The sequence below is a fragment of the Vanessa tameamea genome, chromosome 9 (genome assembly GCF_037043105.1).
Source record: "Vanessa tameamea isolate UH-Manoa-2023 chromosome 9, ilVanTame1 primary haplotype, whole genome shotgun sequence".
In the NCBI taxonomy this organism is placed as follows: domain Eukaryota; kingdom Metazoa; phylum Arthropoda; class Insecta; order Lepidoptera; family Nymphalidae; genus Vanessa; species Vanessa tameamea.
In genome coordinates, this window is record NC_087317.1 from 10,874,435 (window position 1) to 10,891,708 (window position 17,274).

The 17,274-nt window shown below is 32.0% G+C and overlaps 1 protein-coding gene across 4 annotated transcripts in view; it reads right to left on the reverse strand.

Moving 5' to 3' along the window:
- The window catches only part of LOC113396923 (lethal(2) giant larvae protein), a 42,280-nt gene that overhangs the window by 11,818 nt on the left and 13,188 nt on the right, over positions 1-17,274 (reverse strand). For all 4 annotated transcript variants that reach the window (XM_026635004.2, XM_026635006.2, XM_026635005.2 and 1 more), the window contains one exon: positions 3,418-3,595. In XM_026635004.2, coding sequence (XP_026490789.2) covers positions 3,418-3,595 — 178 coding nt within the window. The remainder of the gene's footprint in view (positions 1-3,417; positions 3,596-17,274) is intronic.

Genomic DNA, 17,274 nt, shown 5'->3' on the forward strand with positions numbered 1-17,274 from the left:
ATAAACTTTTCAAAATAAATATTCTAAAAAATGAAAGAAATAAACATTCTAAAATAAAAATCACATAACAAACAACAATTTATAACACTTTTTTTTTTTTTTTTTAAGCACTATGAGGGTGGCATTTTGGTGGCAAGATGGCCACAATGACGCATATAATTTGGTATTGTAAGAAATATTAACCATTCCCTATAAGGTTAATATGCTCAAACACCCTTAAAACCGGAACCCAACAATACCAGCTTATGCTATTTGACTGAAGACTTATATTTGGGCAAACAAAAACACTGCTCCATTTTAGCCGTATCATTAAAAAAACAGTTGCGACAGTTTATTATATTTTAGTTAAATGTTAAAATATTAAATTTATTAACTCTGTAATTATCGTTTACTGTGACAAACGTATGTTGAAATGTATTTTATAATCTGTGGCAAGCTAACCAAGCGTGTATGTTTACGCTAGGTGCGGTTACTTCATTCGATACGCAGATACGGTCTAATAACGAGTGAACGATCCATTTCTATTTCTTCGTAATTATTGATATTTTTGCGATCTTCATAAAAAATAAAGTCAAAAATCGTTATTTGAAAAAACATAACATATCATATTAAATAGTAAAAAACAGTATGGATGCGATTTCTTTGGTACACGTTATCCACTGAGCAACTCAACTCACTCAAAATTTTTGTAATTTATTTTATTATAAAATAAATAAAAAATATTTTTTTATCAGGTGATAATTTTGTAATTAGGCGTCGGTTTCTCAAAACAACGATAAAAGAGAAATACAACTGTTCGGACCCATAGTCATATCTTTCATAAAAGTAATAAATAGTCATATACTTATATAAAAATAATAAATAAATGTCACTACAGACTATCAAATAAAGTCATCACATATTCAATACGCGATACACTTAAAAACTATCGAATGGATTTTTTTTATGGTTTTCATGAGTGAGGTTTATGTGTATTATTCATGAAATTTTCTGTAATTTGCCTAAGCTATTATGATCATTTTCGAAGTTGGCAGAAAAAACTATGTCCACCAATATATGTCTTATGATATAAACGTTGTATATAGACCCTTATTCTACGCGTGCATCGGAACTGCCAGCAAGTTATAAACAATAAAGAAAATAATTATATTATGAGGCATCACTATTTCTTTTCAATGCAATGAATTTTTTTTTTTTTGTATAGAACGTCGAAATAACTTTGTTTTAATATTATCACTAATATGATTTCGGTATTTAATTTACAAAAAACGATATGTACCTAATAATCGCCGGTTGTATTCGAATAAGGATATTCCAGTACCAGGGAGTTATGCATTTAGTTCTATTTGTAATATGATATACCCGGCTTGAGTGCTTCAACTTATCTATGATATATTTATACATTTACAGAAGTTATCCTGAGTACCTGGGTTTTGCCACAGAGTAAGTTTAAAATATTTCTAATATTAGTCTTGTAATTAATCATTTTATATAAGCGATTTATTATTTTGCGGTTTGTTGGGAGCCTGTGGCGGATTTTTAAATGGGCTAACTTTAGCCCACAGAGGTAATGGCTTTCCATAGAATCAAACCTTATGGTACATTACATTGGGGATAACGTTTCAGACATCAAAGCAGTAATTATTAATGCTTCAAAAACGAGTTCTTCGGGCTGTTATTTAGTCTTGAAGTCGGTGACTCTTTCCGTGATAATTTTAGTAAAGCAGGAATACTTACAGAGTGTCACAATATATTTACAACGATATCATGTATATAAATTCCTTAGAATGTGGAAGTTTCGTATTCCTCATTGGAATATCTTTTCAAGTTATAATTTTTAAACGTAGCCAATATTTTGTACACGCTTAACTGCCAGATTCCTGGCTGTTATAGGGAATTTTTCAACAGAAAAACCCAATTCCTTTTTATCGACCCGATCTTGGGTTTGAATCCAGGACCTTGGGATTTGCGACCTTGCTAGTCACTAGACCAACGAGGCAGTTAATACTGTTTTATATATGTACGTAAGTTTTACTCATTTCTAGCGATGTACTAGTACCCAGTTTTCTGGTGCAAATCTATAGCACAATACTATTGAATGTTATAATTTCCATACGTTTATAATAAATATAATACGGCTATTCGACTTGGATATTCACATATGAATACATATAGATTAAAAAATCCTTAATGTAAATACAGCGACCTTGTGGTTTACCGAGAGGAAGGAATTATGATGATTCAGAGCAATAGCTAATAATATAATTTAGTTTTAAGAATACCGTGACCATGAAATACGATATTTTTGTTCCTATGATTAATTAAAATACATAACAGACACAGTCATACTAAAAATTATATAAATATTTGACTATATTTATTTTATTTTATTATGATAATATTAATAAAATTTAACTGTGTTGGCTGGAAATCGCACTTAAACAGACAGGCCGAGACGAAAATAAATATTATTCGTAATCGTGACAACGCAACGGTCAGTTCTTAAACGATAATGTTCGATTTTTATATTTGGCTACCAACAAAATAAGACCTGATAAATAAGTACTCTTTGTCTTGTACGATGAGGTATTTTACGTTGCCAATGATTTAAGCTGTACAACTATATAATTTATGTTGATCATCATACTAAATATAAATAAGTTTCTGATGTCTAATCTAAATAATTTCTTACGTTTTTTAAGCACTTTTCTATTCAATATTATAGTTATGTGTTTTATAAACTAAAATAAATCAACAAATAAAAAAAAAAGACAATAAACATCGTATGTATGAGTATGGTCTAAATTATAATGATTTAAAAAAAAAAGTTTAGCATTATTATACTTTAAAATATTTGAAAGAAATTTCTTATCAAACAGTGAAGTTCACTCGATAGTATACTCTTATTAATAAATGAGTTAATTCTAGAATATTCCGCCAACACATGTTAGTAACTGTTACCTGAAACTGGTTTCTATTCAGGCCACCAGGCGTCGTGAGTCTAAATTATTTTGTCTTCCCAGTTAGAGAAATGAGTGATATCGATTTGACCATCAATAAGTAAGTGTAATGTTTCTATGTTGAATAAAGGAATTTTGAGTTTGAGTTTGAATTGTTGCGAGTCTCTTTTTTAGTCACCAATTTAAAGTCACATTTACTAAAGAAAATATACAAAATAACTAGTGTTTGCTTGCGACTTCGGTCGTGATTTTACTCTAATATCGTCGTATCGTCATCGGGTGGTTGTAGGTTTTAGGTACCAAATAAAAAAAAAAATCTATTATGTCCTCATCGGCTAAGTAGTTTAGCCGTGAAACCGTACCAGATAGACAAGAGTTATTTTCGCATTTATAGCATTAGTATTTATAAACTATAAACAAATAAACAAATTACTTTATACATTAAAACTTAACTTACCGGGAATAAAATGTATTTGTGTGACAGGTGAGTCTAGGTTGGTGTGTTGTCCGTATAACTCGACGCCTGGGCGCCCGTATACTTTTAGGGCACCAGAAGCCGTTCCCAGGGCAGCGAGTCTTAATAGAGGGTCCCATGCGAGAGCTGACGCTCTGTGAGGAAAGCCGTGTTGGACTGTCTGTGGACAAAAATAAGATACTTTATTATAAATTATATAGTATGTATTTTTAGATCACCTACGATTGCCTGGTCTCTGATATTTATAAAACTCAACATTAGGTTTAGTGATTTTAACAATAACTATATAAATAGTTAGTAGTATAAATTGATTACTATTTGCTTTCACATATGTAACGAACGAGTAAAAATAATGAATTATGATTAGTATTAGCAAAACAGAAAATACTTTTGGATTCGGATCTCGTAAGTTTTAATTAAAGTAATTAAATAAGTTTTGCGAATTTGCTATAGAGCCAAGAGTTCAAACTCAAAAATAGAAGATTACTCTCCTTAAATCGGCGTTTTTATTTGTCAATTTTGTTAGTGAAATAATAGCCTGTTAAGTATAAATATCCCACAGCTGGGGAAGGTGCTCCGGATGATCATCCGATACATGTAGATTTTCTCACTAAGTTTTCTTTCACCGCCACGAACGCGAGATAAATTATAAACACTAATTATGATTAACATTAAAATTTAGTGGACCCTCCCCGGTTTTGAACCCTTATCATTCAATAAGGATTCATGTGTTGCGGTGTTAGACCACTGAGACACCGCGCTCTAAATCATGATGAATAAGTGATATTGATTTAATTTTAGCTAGGTATTTAAAATTTTGCACAATATGTGCAAAAGCAAATATAATATCAGTAAGGTAAATTTGCTCAAATTTTACTAACTCGCAAGGGAAAACTAAGTTATAACGTCAATCGGAGGCAAGTTGCGGAAGTCTTACTGAAAGGACTTAGACAGGAAATCAGTACGAAACAATTGATACACGTAGGAACAACTTGTTACCTTGTTAGCAGAAAGAAACAGACTGTTGGAGTGCCGCTAGGGAAATGAAATATGCATTTAATGTATACAGAAGATCTTGAATTTTATAAATAGAATTTAATATGAATATACTTAAGTTCCAGTGTTTTCGGCTACGTAGCCAGTTAAGTTTGGAACGGAAATAGAAAATATAAACGTGTTAGCGAGACCAGAAATAAATGGATGCAATTTTTATGAACTTCAATCATTTTACCTTGAAGAAATTGCTTAGCAACTGAGCAGCAAATATTAGAATAACTAATAAGAAGGAACGTGTTGTTTTTGTTAACATCACACTTCAATGAATAATATTTCATTTGACTAATATTATATATCGTAGTATTTCATTGAACTCTAGTGGAATGCCTTATTTATAGGCTAATCCTACCACAAGAGACCAAGATAATTTAACATCAAATTGTCGCTATATCATTGGGAGCTTGAATAATCTATATTTATGGATTTGCGAAAAAAGGCATTTTGAACGTCGACGAAACTGTTATTGGAAATAAAATTGAAGTGGAGCAGTGTTGTATTATAAATAAAGATATATTAATCAAGAACCGGTAGTAGTACACAATATATCTGAGCTATTATCAAATCGCGTGGCATACGTAAATCTAAGGAATATTTATCTTTATGCTTTCTTCGTTTGGAATACACTATAGGTAAGCCTAGAACATCATATTTTTCTTTTTAATTAATAATTATGGTGCTTACTATGTTTTTGTCTCAACATTGGACGAAACAATAGACTGTCAAGTCACGATATGAACAAATATACAAAATGCGATGACTCAACAATCTCGTACCGTGTAAGTAAACCTACTTCAACTGAATATAAGTTATGATGTACATGGTCAAAAGAACCGGAGACCTATTAGCAAACAATATAATGTATTAAAATAGTGTGATGATCATAATCAAGTCTCGATTGATGCGATGATCTTAATGCTAGTGATGAAATTTTATCTACATTAACGATAACTTGATCGAATTTAATTCTAATGGTCTCATTGCATGGCTAGCTTAAATATTATTTTAGTCACGAAGGTTTACTTTAAGGAGAAACCATAAGTAATAAATAGTACGGGACTTTTTTAAGGGCACAATGTAGAAGGTACACTGTGATCAGAGCTTAACAGAATATGCTGATTTTCCACAATCTCCCAATTCTATTTACAGTTGTGTCGACATTATCTGTGAGGTAGGCATTGTAAATATTTAGTCTACAAATGTTTCAATGACAAGCCATGTCGACCTTTTTCAAGCAATGCTGAATTTAGAGGAACTGCTTTGTTTATTTCTTTGAATTCCATTTGTTATTGGCTGACTACAATTTTTGGTACTATACCGTTACAGTAAGCTATGTTATCGTACTGATATACATTGACGATGTTATAAAAGTAACTATTTGTATCCGTGTTAGAACTAACCATTAGCGTTAAGACACTGAATGTATCTAGCAGAGATAACACATTACAAGTCTTATAATACAATGATATTTACAGATTTTAAATAATTACTTTTTAAATCTTAAATTTAAATTAAATCTACGTTTTGTATATATAATTAACTATGATTATTGATAGTCAATTCAATGTCATTGGCTATACTTTAAAGTTAAAATACTTCTACTGATTTTGATTAATATTATTGTGAAATACGTGCCTAGGTATCATTTCGAAATTATATTGTTTCCAGATAAAATTGATTGTCACGTTATAATCGCTGCAAAGTCGAGTTTTGCATAACCTGCTTCGGTCGATCATTTTGAAACTTAATAATCCTTGGTACTGGCTGATTAACTCAAATTATAATTTGACAACGAGCTTCCTAACGAAATTCACAATCATCAACCTAATTCTTATAATTACCATTACTAAAAGATAAATTAGGAAATAGCTAAAAAAAATGTTTGAGGTAGGAGTGTGTTTCTATAAGAATTCATTTCGTATCTGACTCGTGAAATTTTGACAACCGTCTTACAGGTGATACGCCATTTTGATACGTGAATTCTTAAATTTTATAATTAATAATAAACTCATCATAACATTCAATTCAATGTCACATTCCAATTCTGACATTACACGATCGTGCTCTGCGCTATGAGTTTCGAATTTCTTGTTACGGAATAACCCTACAGTTTCGACTTTCTTCTTATAGAATGTCTGTACTGAATTGAAATATCTTATACTTTTAATTACGGTGGCTTAATAAATATCCATACCAGAACGTAATACTTGCTAGTTGGTCGATATACTCTGAGCTATACCTGCTGTATAAGTTGATTTATATAAAGATGTCATAGGTACTAATAATGCATAATAACCGCTGTGACAAAAGAAACGTGGGAATTTTTCCACACATGAAATGCTTTATTCTATTACGTGATTAAAAACGAACATATTGCATTCCGCGTAACGTGAATGAACAATTTGTTATGTAAGTATATTTTTAGTTAATGTGTAAACACAAATGAATGTTAATGCATTCTCTTATCGAACTTTAACGTGTTTCAGATTTAGCCGACTGTGTATGTTCTGTAAATAGTAACTTTATCGTTGTTTACCGACGGGACTTTAATCAGTCTAATTAACATTTTTTTACGAAATGTTTGATTATTTGAAAATAGAATCTATTATTTTTAGTTGATGCAATTTTGTACCCTTGATGTTGGGTACATCTTTTTTCGCACATAAAAATAACACTCCGTATCATCCAATCGAATACTAGCGGGAGCCTCTAATCGTTTCACCTATCACGAATAGTCGATTGTGAAACTGTAATTATACTTTTGTGTATAAAGAATACATACGAAGATTGTATATTTAGTTCTTGAATGTGAAAGTCCGGTATGCAATACAAATGGTTTACAAAAGAATTATTTAACGACGTCTGTCCGTCCTACGCCTACCTTTATTTAAATATGAAACAAACAAAGAGCCTCTGTACATACTGTTAGATATATATAAAGCTATTTAATTATATTTATCATATATATACATTGCTTTTAAGTAATACATGAAGATTTTAATTGATAATATGTATTGCTTTTTTGTCAATTTACTATACTTTCTTCTCTTTACAACAGTGTAACACTCATTACATAACTTTGCTTCTATTCATATTGTATATTTTATCTTTTTATTAAAACTATGTACATAAATATTTTTAGTTTATATTTGAAAATTCGATATATTATTAACTCGCCCTTTTGCCATAAAATTAATTTATTAATGAAATTCGTTTACGATGGAGAAATAGATTTGAAATTAAATGTTATACCTACATATGCTTAGCATTTATGATCGCCTGGTACATGTGCACCGAAACCTCAACATCCAGACTAATGGACCGGTTTGGTACCGTTATAGGCTCTAGTTAAAACTATATGATTTTATTACTATTTTGAAAGTTATAACAATAGCGAATAGGATCATTTTACTTTGAATATGTCTATGATTTTGATTTTTGTACGATGCGCAATGTTGGGCGACTTCAAAATGTCAAAAACGTCCATACTTTTTGGAACGCAAAAAAAAATACATTACATGACGGCTCTATTTGATTAACAACATTTTCCTTATAATGGAACGGAAAGTGGAATAAATAACAATGCTTTATAAACTAATTTAATCAAAAACGTCTAATATGGCTCATGCAATTAAGTTTACGTCAATCTATTTTCAAAACATCACTCCCAAAATTAGCTCACTATATTAAATTAGCAGCTACCATTAGGGGTAATTAGATAATATAAATAATGGCTCATTCATATGTATGACACACCGCTGAGTTTAATCAATGCAACGCGTTCACGTCAATTAGACCATCGCCGGCACTGTCAGTTCGCCATTATTTAGCATCCTTATTAAAATATTACATCCTTGCGCTAATTAGTAATGTGTCAACTTCATTAAATCAACTATGATTTTTTTTTAAATAATTCCATTTTAAATATTTTTTAATCTATATTTTATTCGACTGTAGGGTATCTGCTTTATGTATATGGATCTGTGTATACGATGTATTATTTGGAAGTTTTTGTTTGTACATTGCTTGTGATCGCTAATGGCTTTGTTCGAAAACATTCTCGTTCATTATCTTCCTATTAAGGTAGTTATCGCAATGGGTTCGACTTTTAAAGGATAATTTAGACAACCACGATTTTGGGTAACGCGTGTGGTGTTTGTTTCGGAGGATGACTTTTATTGTTTCCATCTAATATTACGTGATATTTTGTGGAAGATTATAGGAGATGTTTTGTCATTGAGTCAAATGCGAAGTTAATAGAGTCAGTAAACCAAATTGAACTTAAGACTATTTTTTATAACAATATAACTTCCTAATCTTACAAATTATTCCGAGATTCATACACAATATTCATAAACGCGCCCTACAAAGTTTATAACATTCATTACATCGATTACGTGTAGAATATTTATCGGGCGTAGGTAACATGATGTCACTGTGCCATGACAGCTGCTTTCCTTGCCAAATGACATCACTTTATAGCGTGCACGATTTGCTCGGTCGCCGACGATCTTAATAGTTTCACATCTTAGCTCAGTCGGTTCATTGTTATTTCATACGCTTCCTCGTCTAACTAAATAATTTGCTCCAATTGAGTTAATGCTGTTTAATAAAAATTGTATAAAAGCTTATCATTTGATTATTAGAAGTATTTTTAAATCATCATTTTAACGATTATCGCGCCAGCTAAATTCATTACTTGTAGTATTGAATTTAGCTGGCGCGATTATTGTATAATAATAAAATGTTATGAAATGTATTCTAAAAATATAACCGGTAAGACATTAAAACCCTAATTCATAAATAAATACTTTATCCAAGTCTGCTCGTATAAGCGCCTACAACTCATTTAATTAAGTGTAGACTTACCATCGAATTAATATTGAAGTTCTGAATGTGTATATCGAAAAGAATAGGAACAGTTTGTACAGAGACACGGTAACTACTCTTTCATACATATTTAATTGCTATCCGTTCTGAAAAACATACCTTATTTATTAAAGATTTTGCTCTCGTAATTTCACCTATTTAATTGCTATCCGTTCTGAAAAACATACCTTATTTATTAAAGATTTTGCTCTCGTAATTTCACCTGTTAATGAGTTTGAATCAAATCTTTTAACCGAATTCAAAACAATGTCGTATGTTAAATTTTATTTATTTAATAAGGTACATGGAGGATATAAACATTTTATAGTTAAAAATATAGTAACTCATCAATTATTATTAGCTGTTCTGTATTTGGCGATTTTTTAAAAGTGAGCAGTGTTATTTGTCTTTAGATATGAAACAAAATCCACCTTTGAACAAGTTTAAGTATTTTCCTAAAATACTGCGACACTTTGAGAGAATTCATGAAATTATTCTGACTGTATAATTGGTTTACTCACAACCCCTTGTTTTACCCTTCGTATAAAACCCTTCATTATATAAACTTGCGTAATAGAAGGGGCTCGTAAGGCTTCGCGGAAATGTTACTACATATTTACAATAATAACGTTGAAAATATGTTACAAATTATCATATTTTAACATAAATTATTTTGAAATTCGTCATATAAACTGATATGTATTCAAAAAATCTGAATAAATAGAAACATTGAATATATTGTTTTCATTTAGGCACAAAATGAACAACCATGTTCATAATATCCTCAACGTCACGGTGTTAATTTGTTCATAATGCTAAATAATTAAAAAGAAAAGGAGATTATACGATCTATTTGAAAAAGCTTTTTTAAACTAACTACACTACCGTGTCAAATGTAAATAGACAGGGTAGTTTAGAAAAAAATGTTTATTACAAAGAATCTAATTACTTAATTAAAAAACTAATACATGATAATTAATAGTGTGTTGAACCTCCTTTTTTTCATATAGGGTTTTTATTCCAACTAGCATAGTATCAATCAAATCATCGATCTTGTCTTAAATTACGCCATTCCTCAAACAGACATTCAGACCGCCAGGTATTCTCAATAGGGTTCATATCGGGCAATTGCCCACGGCAGAATTTTATAGCCTTTTTCCGATTTCAAGGCAGTCGTTTTTTGAGCTCTATGAGACGGCGCACCATCTTCCATGAATACGTAATCTTGGCGGTTCAAATTTCTTCCTTCAAAGATCAGTAGAAGTCCCTCTTTTAGAATTTCAATATATCTTTCAGCATTGATTTTACCTTCACAGAACACCAAGTGACTTCTTCCGCCATATCAAATAGCCCCCCAAACCATAACACTCACACCGCCGTATTCTAGTTTGCTGCAAATATCGGTCTTCTAACTGCATTACAGAGCGACGCCAGACCCATTTTCGTCCACTGTCGCTGAATTGACAATATCTGGATTCATCCGAAAAAATCACATGCTTCCAAAAGTTAAAATCCTTAGAAATCATTTCATGCGACCAATCAAATCTCCGCTTTTTTGCAATTTTGTTAACAGGGTTTCTTTTTGGCTACTCTTTTATAAAAGCCAAGATCGTGTAAGTACTTCTGAACAGTTCTTCGTGATAAATTTGAAGATATAGCCACATCATTCACATATATTTCGGGGTTTCTTAAGACTTCACGAACTAGCGCCCGTTTTTGTCTTTCAGAAGGTCCAGGTCTCCCTGATTTTGGGTAAACACTTGTCTTCTCAATCCTTTGAAATTGCACGACAGCCCGGTTAACAGTTGACAGAGGCACATTTAATGCAGCACTGATTTTACGCTGAGATTTACCACCTTCAAATTGGCCAACAATGCGTCCTCGAATAAAATCGCTTAATTCAAGAGACCCAATTGTTCACGGCATTTTAAAATCGTGTTAATAGACTGAGATTAGGTCCCACCTACACTCTAATATATATTTTATAACTACCCGCTTTTACATTTTTAATAACTCTTTACACCTATAGGTGTCTATTTACTTTTGACACGGTAGTGTATGTGCCTCGACTGGCACACGCGTATAATTAAACTTTTTGCTGTCCTAGTATCATATATGATTCATGTTTATTGTTTAACTATTGTGGCGGCAGTCGGTGTATTTAAAAAAATATTCTAGGCAAGTAAGGGAAAATTCCTGAGTAAGGGAAACTTTGGAACTTTATAGATTAGAACATCGTACAATTTAAATCTGGCTAAACTTACCGCTAAATTTTGCAATTGTTTTTACTTTGTTTAATATTATAAGAAACAGTGCGCCAACTGTCGTTTTTTTATAAATTTAGTATTTATGTAGCATACAAAGGTACATCATAGGCTTCGTCAGCGTCAGCGCACGCGCGATATGACAGACTAGTGGTTTCCTGCTGAACTTCCGGTCGGACAATACGATCTCCACTATTGTGCGTATGGCAACGCATGCGTGCAACGTTTCGATGATATAAATCAGTGGGATATTAAGGGCAATAGTATGTTCGATCATAGACATTATGACGATGAAAATTTTCGTTTGATCATATGTTAAAATTATTATACACTACATAGACAGATTTGTTACAAGGATTTGGTTACGTAATTAATACTATTACAAATTAATATTTTAAAACAATTACTCTTTTAGAACGGTTAGACTATATCCAACAACCTGCATTGGAGCAGTGTCCCGCGGGACATTTACTTTATTTCTTTAAAAAACTTTTAAGCTCCCTTTGGCAAAACTTACCTACGTAAAGAGACTGCAAATGTCTCTGAAATCAAAATAATAATTTCCAGAGAAATAAATGGTGCAACTAGTTAATGCATTATATAAACTGTATCTACATTTAAATCACATCAATTAAAAAAATATAATAAAACCATTATCATCATTTACAAACAGGTTTAACACATAACCAAACACTTAATCACCTAATGTAATCGATTGCAGGCCGTTTATGGTCTTCGAAGAAGTAATTAGCACTAGAGATATATAAAAAAAAAAACGTTTTTATTTATATACATTAATTCATATTCATTGTGAGTTTAGTTTGAATATACATGAATGATCACGATGCATATCGTTCTATGAAAGTGGAACAACTATGTTTGTTTTACATTCACAAGCGCCGGCGCGCTTATTACTCATATAAAAATGAGAAACGTATAAGATTTCCCGATACGCACTTCGATTTATAAGGAAAATATGACTTCATTAGAACTATGTTATTTTGCGGCAAACTTTTCGTACATTTGGGAATTTCAGATAGCCTCGTCTCAATGTCTACGAATTGCCAAATAAATTAAAATATATTTATTGACTTCTAATAAGCTACTACATACGATAAAAAAAGCGTAACGCGTTTTTATATGAAAATTTCAAAGAAAATGTTGACTATACATTCTTAGCAAGAAAATTGATAACTATGAAATCATCGGACACAAAATTTTCGAATACATAGAAATCAATGATAAGATAATAATGAATTTAACATGTAATTATTAAACGGTTTCGCTATTGACAAACCTAAATGATCAGTGTACCTTTAAGGCGAATTGTTTGTCTCTTATGGTGGAACTAACGTTTTAAAAAACTAATAGGAATATGATATAGATATTCCTTTTAATATTATAAATGCAAAATTGTGTTCAGTTACCTTATCTCGTGATATTTACATAGGCTTACTATGTCGGCAAAAAAACGTACATTAATATTTGAAAATGGAATAGAAATAGAACCTGTGAAGTTGGTGCATCTCAAGCTATCAGTTGCAGCGAGGAACACAAAAGTTACAAATAATGAGATGAATCAAGTTTTATTAACCTATATAAGAATTAACAATGTTGCCATTACAGAATGACAAACTGCATGAATCAGTCGAAGCGATTACGATAACCGTAAACAAACGAATTGCTGTAAACGATTTACAAGTCCCGTTACTAGAGGCTAATTTAGTATCGCGTTTGTATACAATCATCAATGTAAACTGTGCTGTTGAATACGTCATAGACGGAAAGGATGCGAATAGAACCGAGCAGGTGAATTGTGTAGCGGCATTTGCATGACTCACGATACCTGGTCAGAGCGCCACTATTAACATTTTTTACATTAACATGATATAAATACTTAACGAGATGAGTGTATTTGTCATGTTTCCTTGTAAAGCAATAAGATGCGTAGGAAATATTTACAAATATTCTTGACTGTTACTGGGACAAAACTTTGCATTTCCTCCTGACAATAGCTTTAACACCCACTCACGTATGTTTTACGCGTCCTTGATAGTTGCCCAGATAAAAAATAAGACACATATATGATTCAGCAATATAGAGCATTTCTTTGTGCAAACCGCTTATCGCAACATAAATGTTGGATGTCGTAAAGTTGAATGCTATGGTACTCATAATTAAATTCATTTCGACATTTTAGTTTACACTTCTTCGTTAAACATTACTTTTATTACCTCTGCAAAGATTTGCACATATTAGAAAAATAAACAAAGTTTTAACACTTGTACGAATAAACTCTACAACTGCTCAATCAACCGGTTTTGAGTTATCATTCAGATATGGATTCTTGTTTTTTTAGCGTACATAATTTGAAATAGTCATAAAATGTTATATTAGAAAGATAGAATTATATAAATAGAAGATTAGTTAAAATCTTACGATACCTTTTTTTAAATTTGTGGCATTCGTACCTTTTTGTATTACTTATGTTATGAACTTTTATGACCCCGTTACATATTTAAGAACGATCGATAAATTTTACAAGGTGCAAATAAAAACTAAGAACAAAAGGCATTCTTGAGATAATGTTGCAAGGAGATTGAATACCGTTTATTAAACCTACTTCCGATCGTAACCTCAATAAAGTTCAACCTTTGCACTCCAAACCGCAATACTGCATCTCACGTCTTAAAAATACCGCTTGCACAAACATCTACTATCGTGATGAACATTATAATATGTAACGGAGAAGCATGAGGTTATTCATTTGCTAAGGATGTTTTGAAATAAATTTTATATACGACGGAACTTATAAATTATAATACTAGTTATACTTTAGAAGTACACAAAACCCGGATATATTGGTTTAAATTTACAAGATGAGTAATTTTTGAAATTAAGTACAAATATTTATATCATTTTTTTTACTGCGTCCGTGTTATACCAAGACGCTGCGCTATAAATGTTACTTCACCTAGTAAATAGATAGTTGTTGACAACAACTAACTATTTTTAGAGAACACAATCAATCTATAATAGAAGTTTTTTGAAAAATAAATAAACACCAAATCGAAACCCCTCCAGTTTTTTAAGTTTCCTCTTGGAAAGCGAAGTTAATGTAGTTTTTATTATAAAATGAATTAATATGATCAGTTCTAAGACGATAAAGACATAAATTCTTTCATTAAACAATAGACGTGAAAGTGGAAGTAAGTTTCCATGCGTGGAATTACGCAATCAGCAAGAAATGGAGCAGGCAAGCGTTCTCGACACCAGGAGCGGAACGGCGCGGTTGTCATCGAGTCTACTTATGCGGAAACAATACTTGGAATCTAATTACTGCATAATATGATATTGCGTTAAATTACTTATAGAACTTTAAAACTGTTCTGCATATTTATGACTTTTTACTTCTTATACAACGAAAAAAATATGCAAAAAACCGAATTAATTAACACAATTATAAAAGTTTTGTACTACGTTTTGTTTTAGTATAAAAAACAAAGTACTCTTTACAATAAAACATTGTATGACTTACCCGTAGTTTATATGTATAGTTAATAGATAATGCTTATATCAAGTGGTTAATATAGTACTATGCTCGGTAGCTAGAAGTGCTGGAAGGAGATGGTCTCCTTTTCCGAAAACTAACGTTGTATTGTCACAGAAGAAGATCGCAGAGCGGGAGCGTGAGAAGAGTGCATCCGCACATCTGCTCTGCAGAAGAATGCCGGGGATAAAGTTTCAGCATTTTGCGCTTCTTCTTCCCTCTCCCCGCCGTAAGCATCGCCGCGGTTAGGGGGTCCTCAGTACCAGTACCCCAAGTACCCCTTACTATGCGTGTCGTTCATTCGTCGCGGCTTCATAATAGCATGCGCAATCGATCTCGTGTACCAGCGCGCCCCCCCTACCAAAGAGACGGTACCGCTAGATTTTAGTGATTCTATGATGCTAACTGCACAAGTGATATTAGGCGCAAAAGCGTATGTGTAAGTACCTACAGATAAACTCTATTGCGGCTAACTTATTGTTTGCACTGAGGCCAGAATGTGAATACTATCAATATGCCTGAATCCGACCTTCTACTGAGAATATTTTGACAGAAAACTGCTTAAAATAAGCATTTGTTGGCCCGACCCTGGATTTAAACTTAGAAATCTGTAGCTTTATAAGTTAGTCACTAACTGAACCATCGAGTTAGTAGTAGGAGTTACTAGTTTTTTGTTTAAACCGTCATGTTGATACATTCTGGTATTTATGTCGACTTAGTACAAATATTTATCGCATAAAGCACCAAGAAACCGACATTTATCGTGATAACATTCCTGCGCGTCCGGGTCTCTCTAAGTTTAGGAAAGAATCTTCGTTGTCTCTACTCGTACTAAATTTCAAACAAAAGATTACGCCGATTACTTCAGTTTTTTTTGGGATTAAATGGCTGTATTTAAGCCCGACCTTATTGAAAATGGTTGATGTTAATTATTCATATATAAATCCACGTAGTCAGATTAACTCTCGTCGGTATGAAGCATACAACCAATTTAAATAACTTTAAAGTAAAAAATTACAGTCTGTAAATGTGTCACTTCTGGGAGACGACTTCTCCTTTTCTTTCTCAAAAGGCGAAGCTCCAATGCCGGTTAGTAGGATTTATCTTTTCATATTTTTAGATTTACTCACTTTGATTTAATTTATATACAAGATAAATAATAAAACACTAAAACATTAGATAGATAACCAAAAAAGTAAAATTAATTTTGAAAGGCACCCTGAGGTTATTCGAGGATCGATTGCGATAGCGTTATCGCGATAACCGATAGCGTACAATGAACAATTATATACATATACATAATAAATAATATATATGTCGCAGCCAACTACTTTCATTACTCTTTCAATGAAACGCCTAGCCATTTGACTAAGCGGCCGTTCAACCAGCGACATGAATGAGATCAGCTTATTCATATTCTGTTCATAGAATTTAGAGATTTGTCAAAGGCTCCTTATCTTTTAACTCTATTTGGACTCGTCGGTCTCAACTCTAGTGTTTTTTAAGAAACAAGACCGAGGTGTTGCCCTACCCGTAGCGGCAGAGGCTACGGATTTTCGAAATTGCTGATAATCAACCTTATATACAAGAGCGACCCTATTCTACGGACGGAAGGTGAACAGGCTGAGGTTATTCAGGCTGCTGGTTGAAAGGTTAAATATAGTAGCCAGGAGTTTCATTTAATGGCTAATTTAACCAGACGGCTGCGACATACATGTATATGCTGTAGTAAATACTCTTTCAAGTGAACCATGATAATAAAACCTTTGTATTACATACGGCATAGATATATAACTACGACCTTATTTATAGACGTTGTTTAACGGTTGTTTAATTAAATACTCCTTGCTTGATTGATTTGACAGTTGAAAGAAGAGACAAAATATTGTCTAAACCAAAAGTAAATGTTCAATCAATTTTCGGATAACACATTAAAGTAAATTTTCAAAAAAATACATTGATATTAATCATAAAATGTTCACTGAGAGCGTTGCTCATATCTTTCTGTATATAGATAGCAATTTAGTTGAGTTATAAGCTAATTAACAATAATGAGTTCGCAATTATGTTAATGGTAATGATAATTTTATGAACAAACTAAAG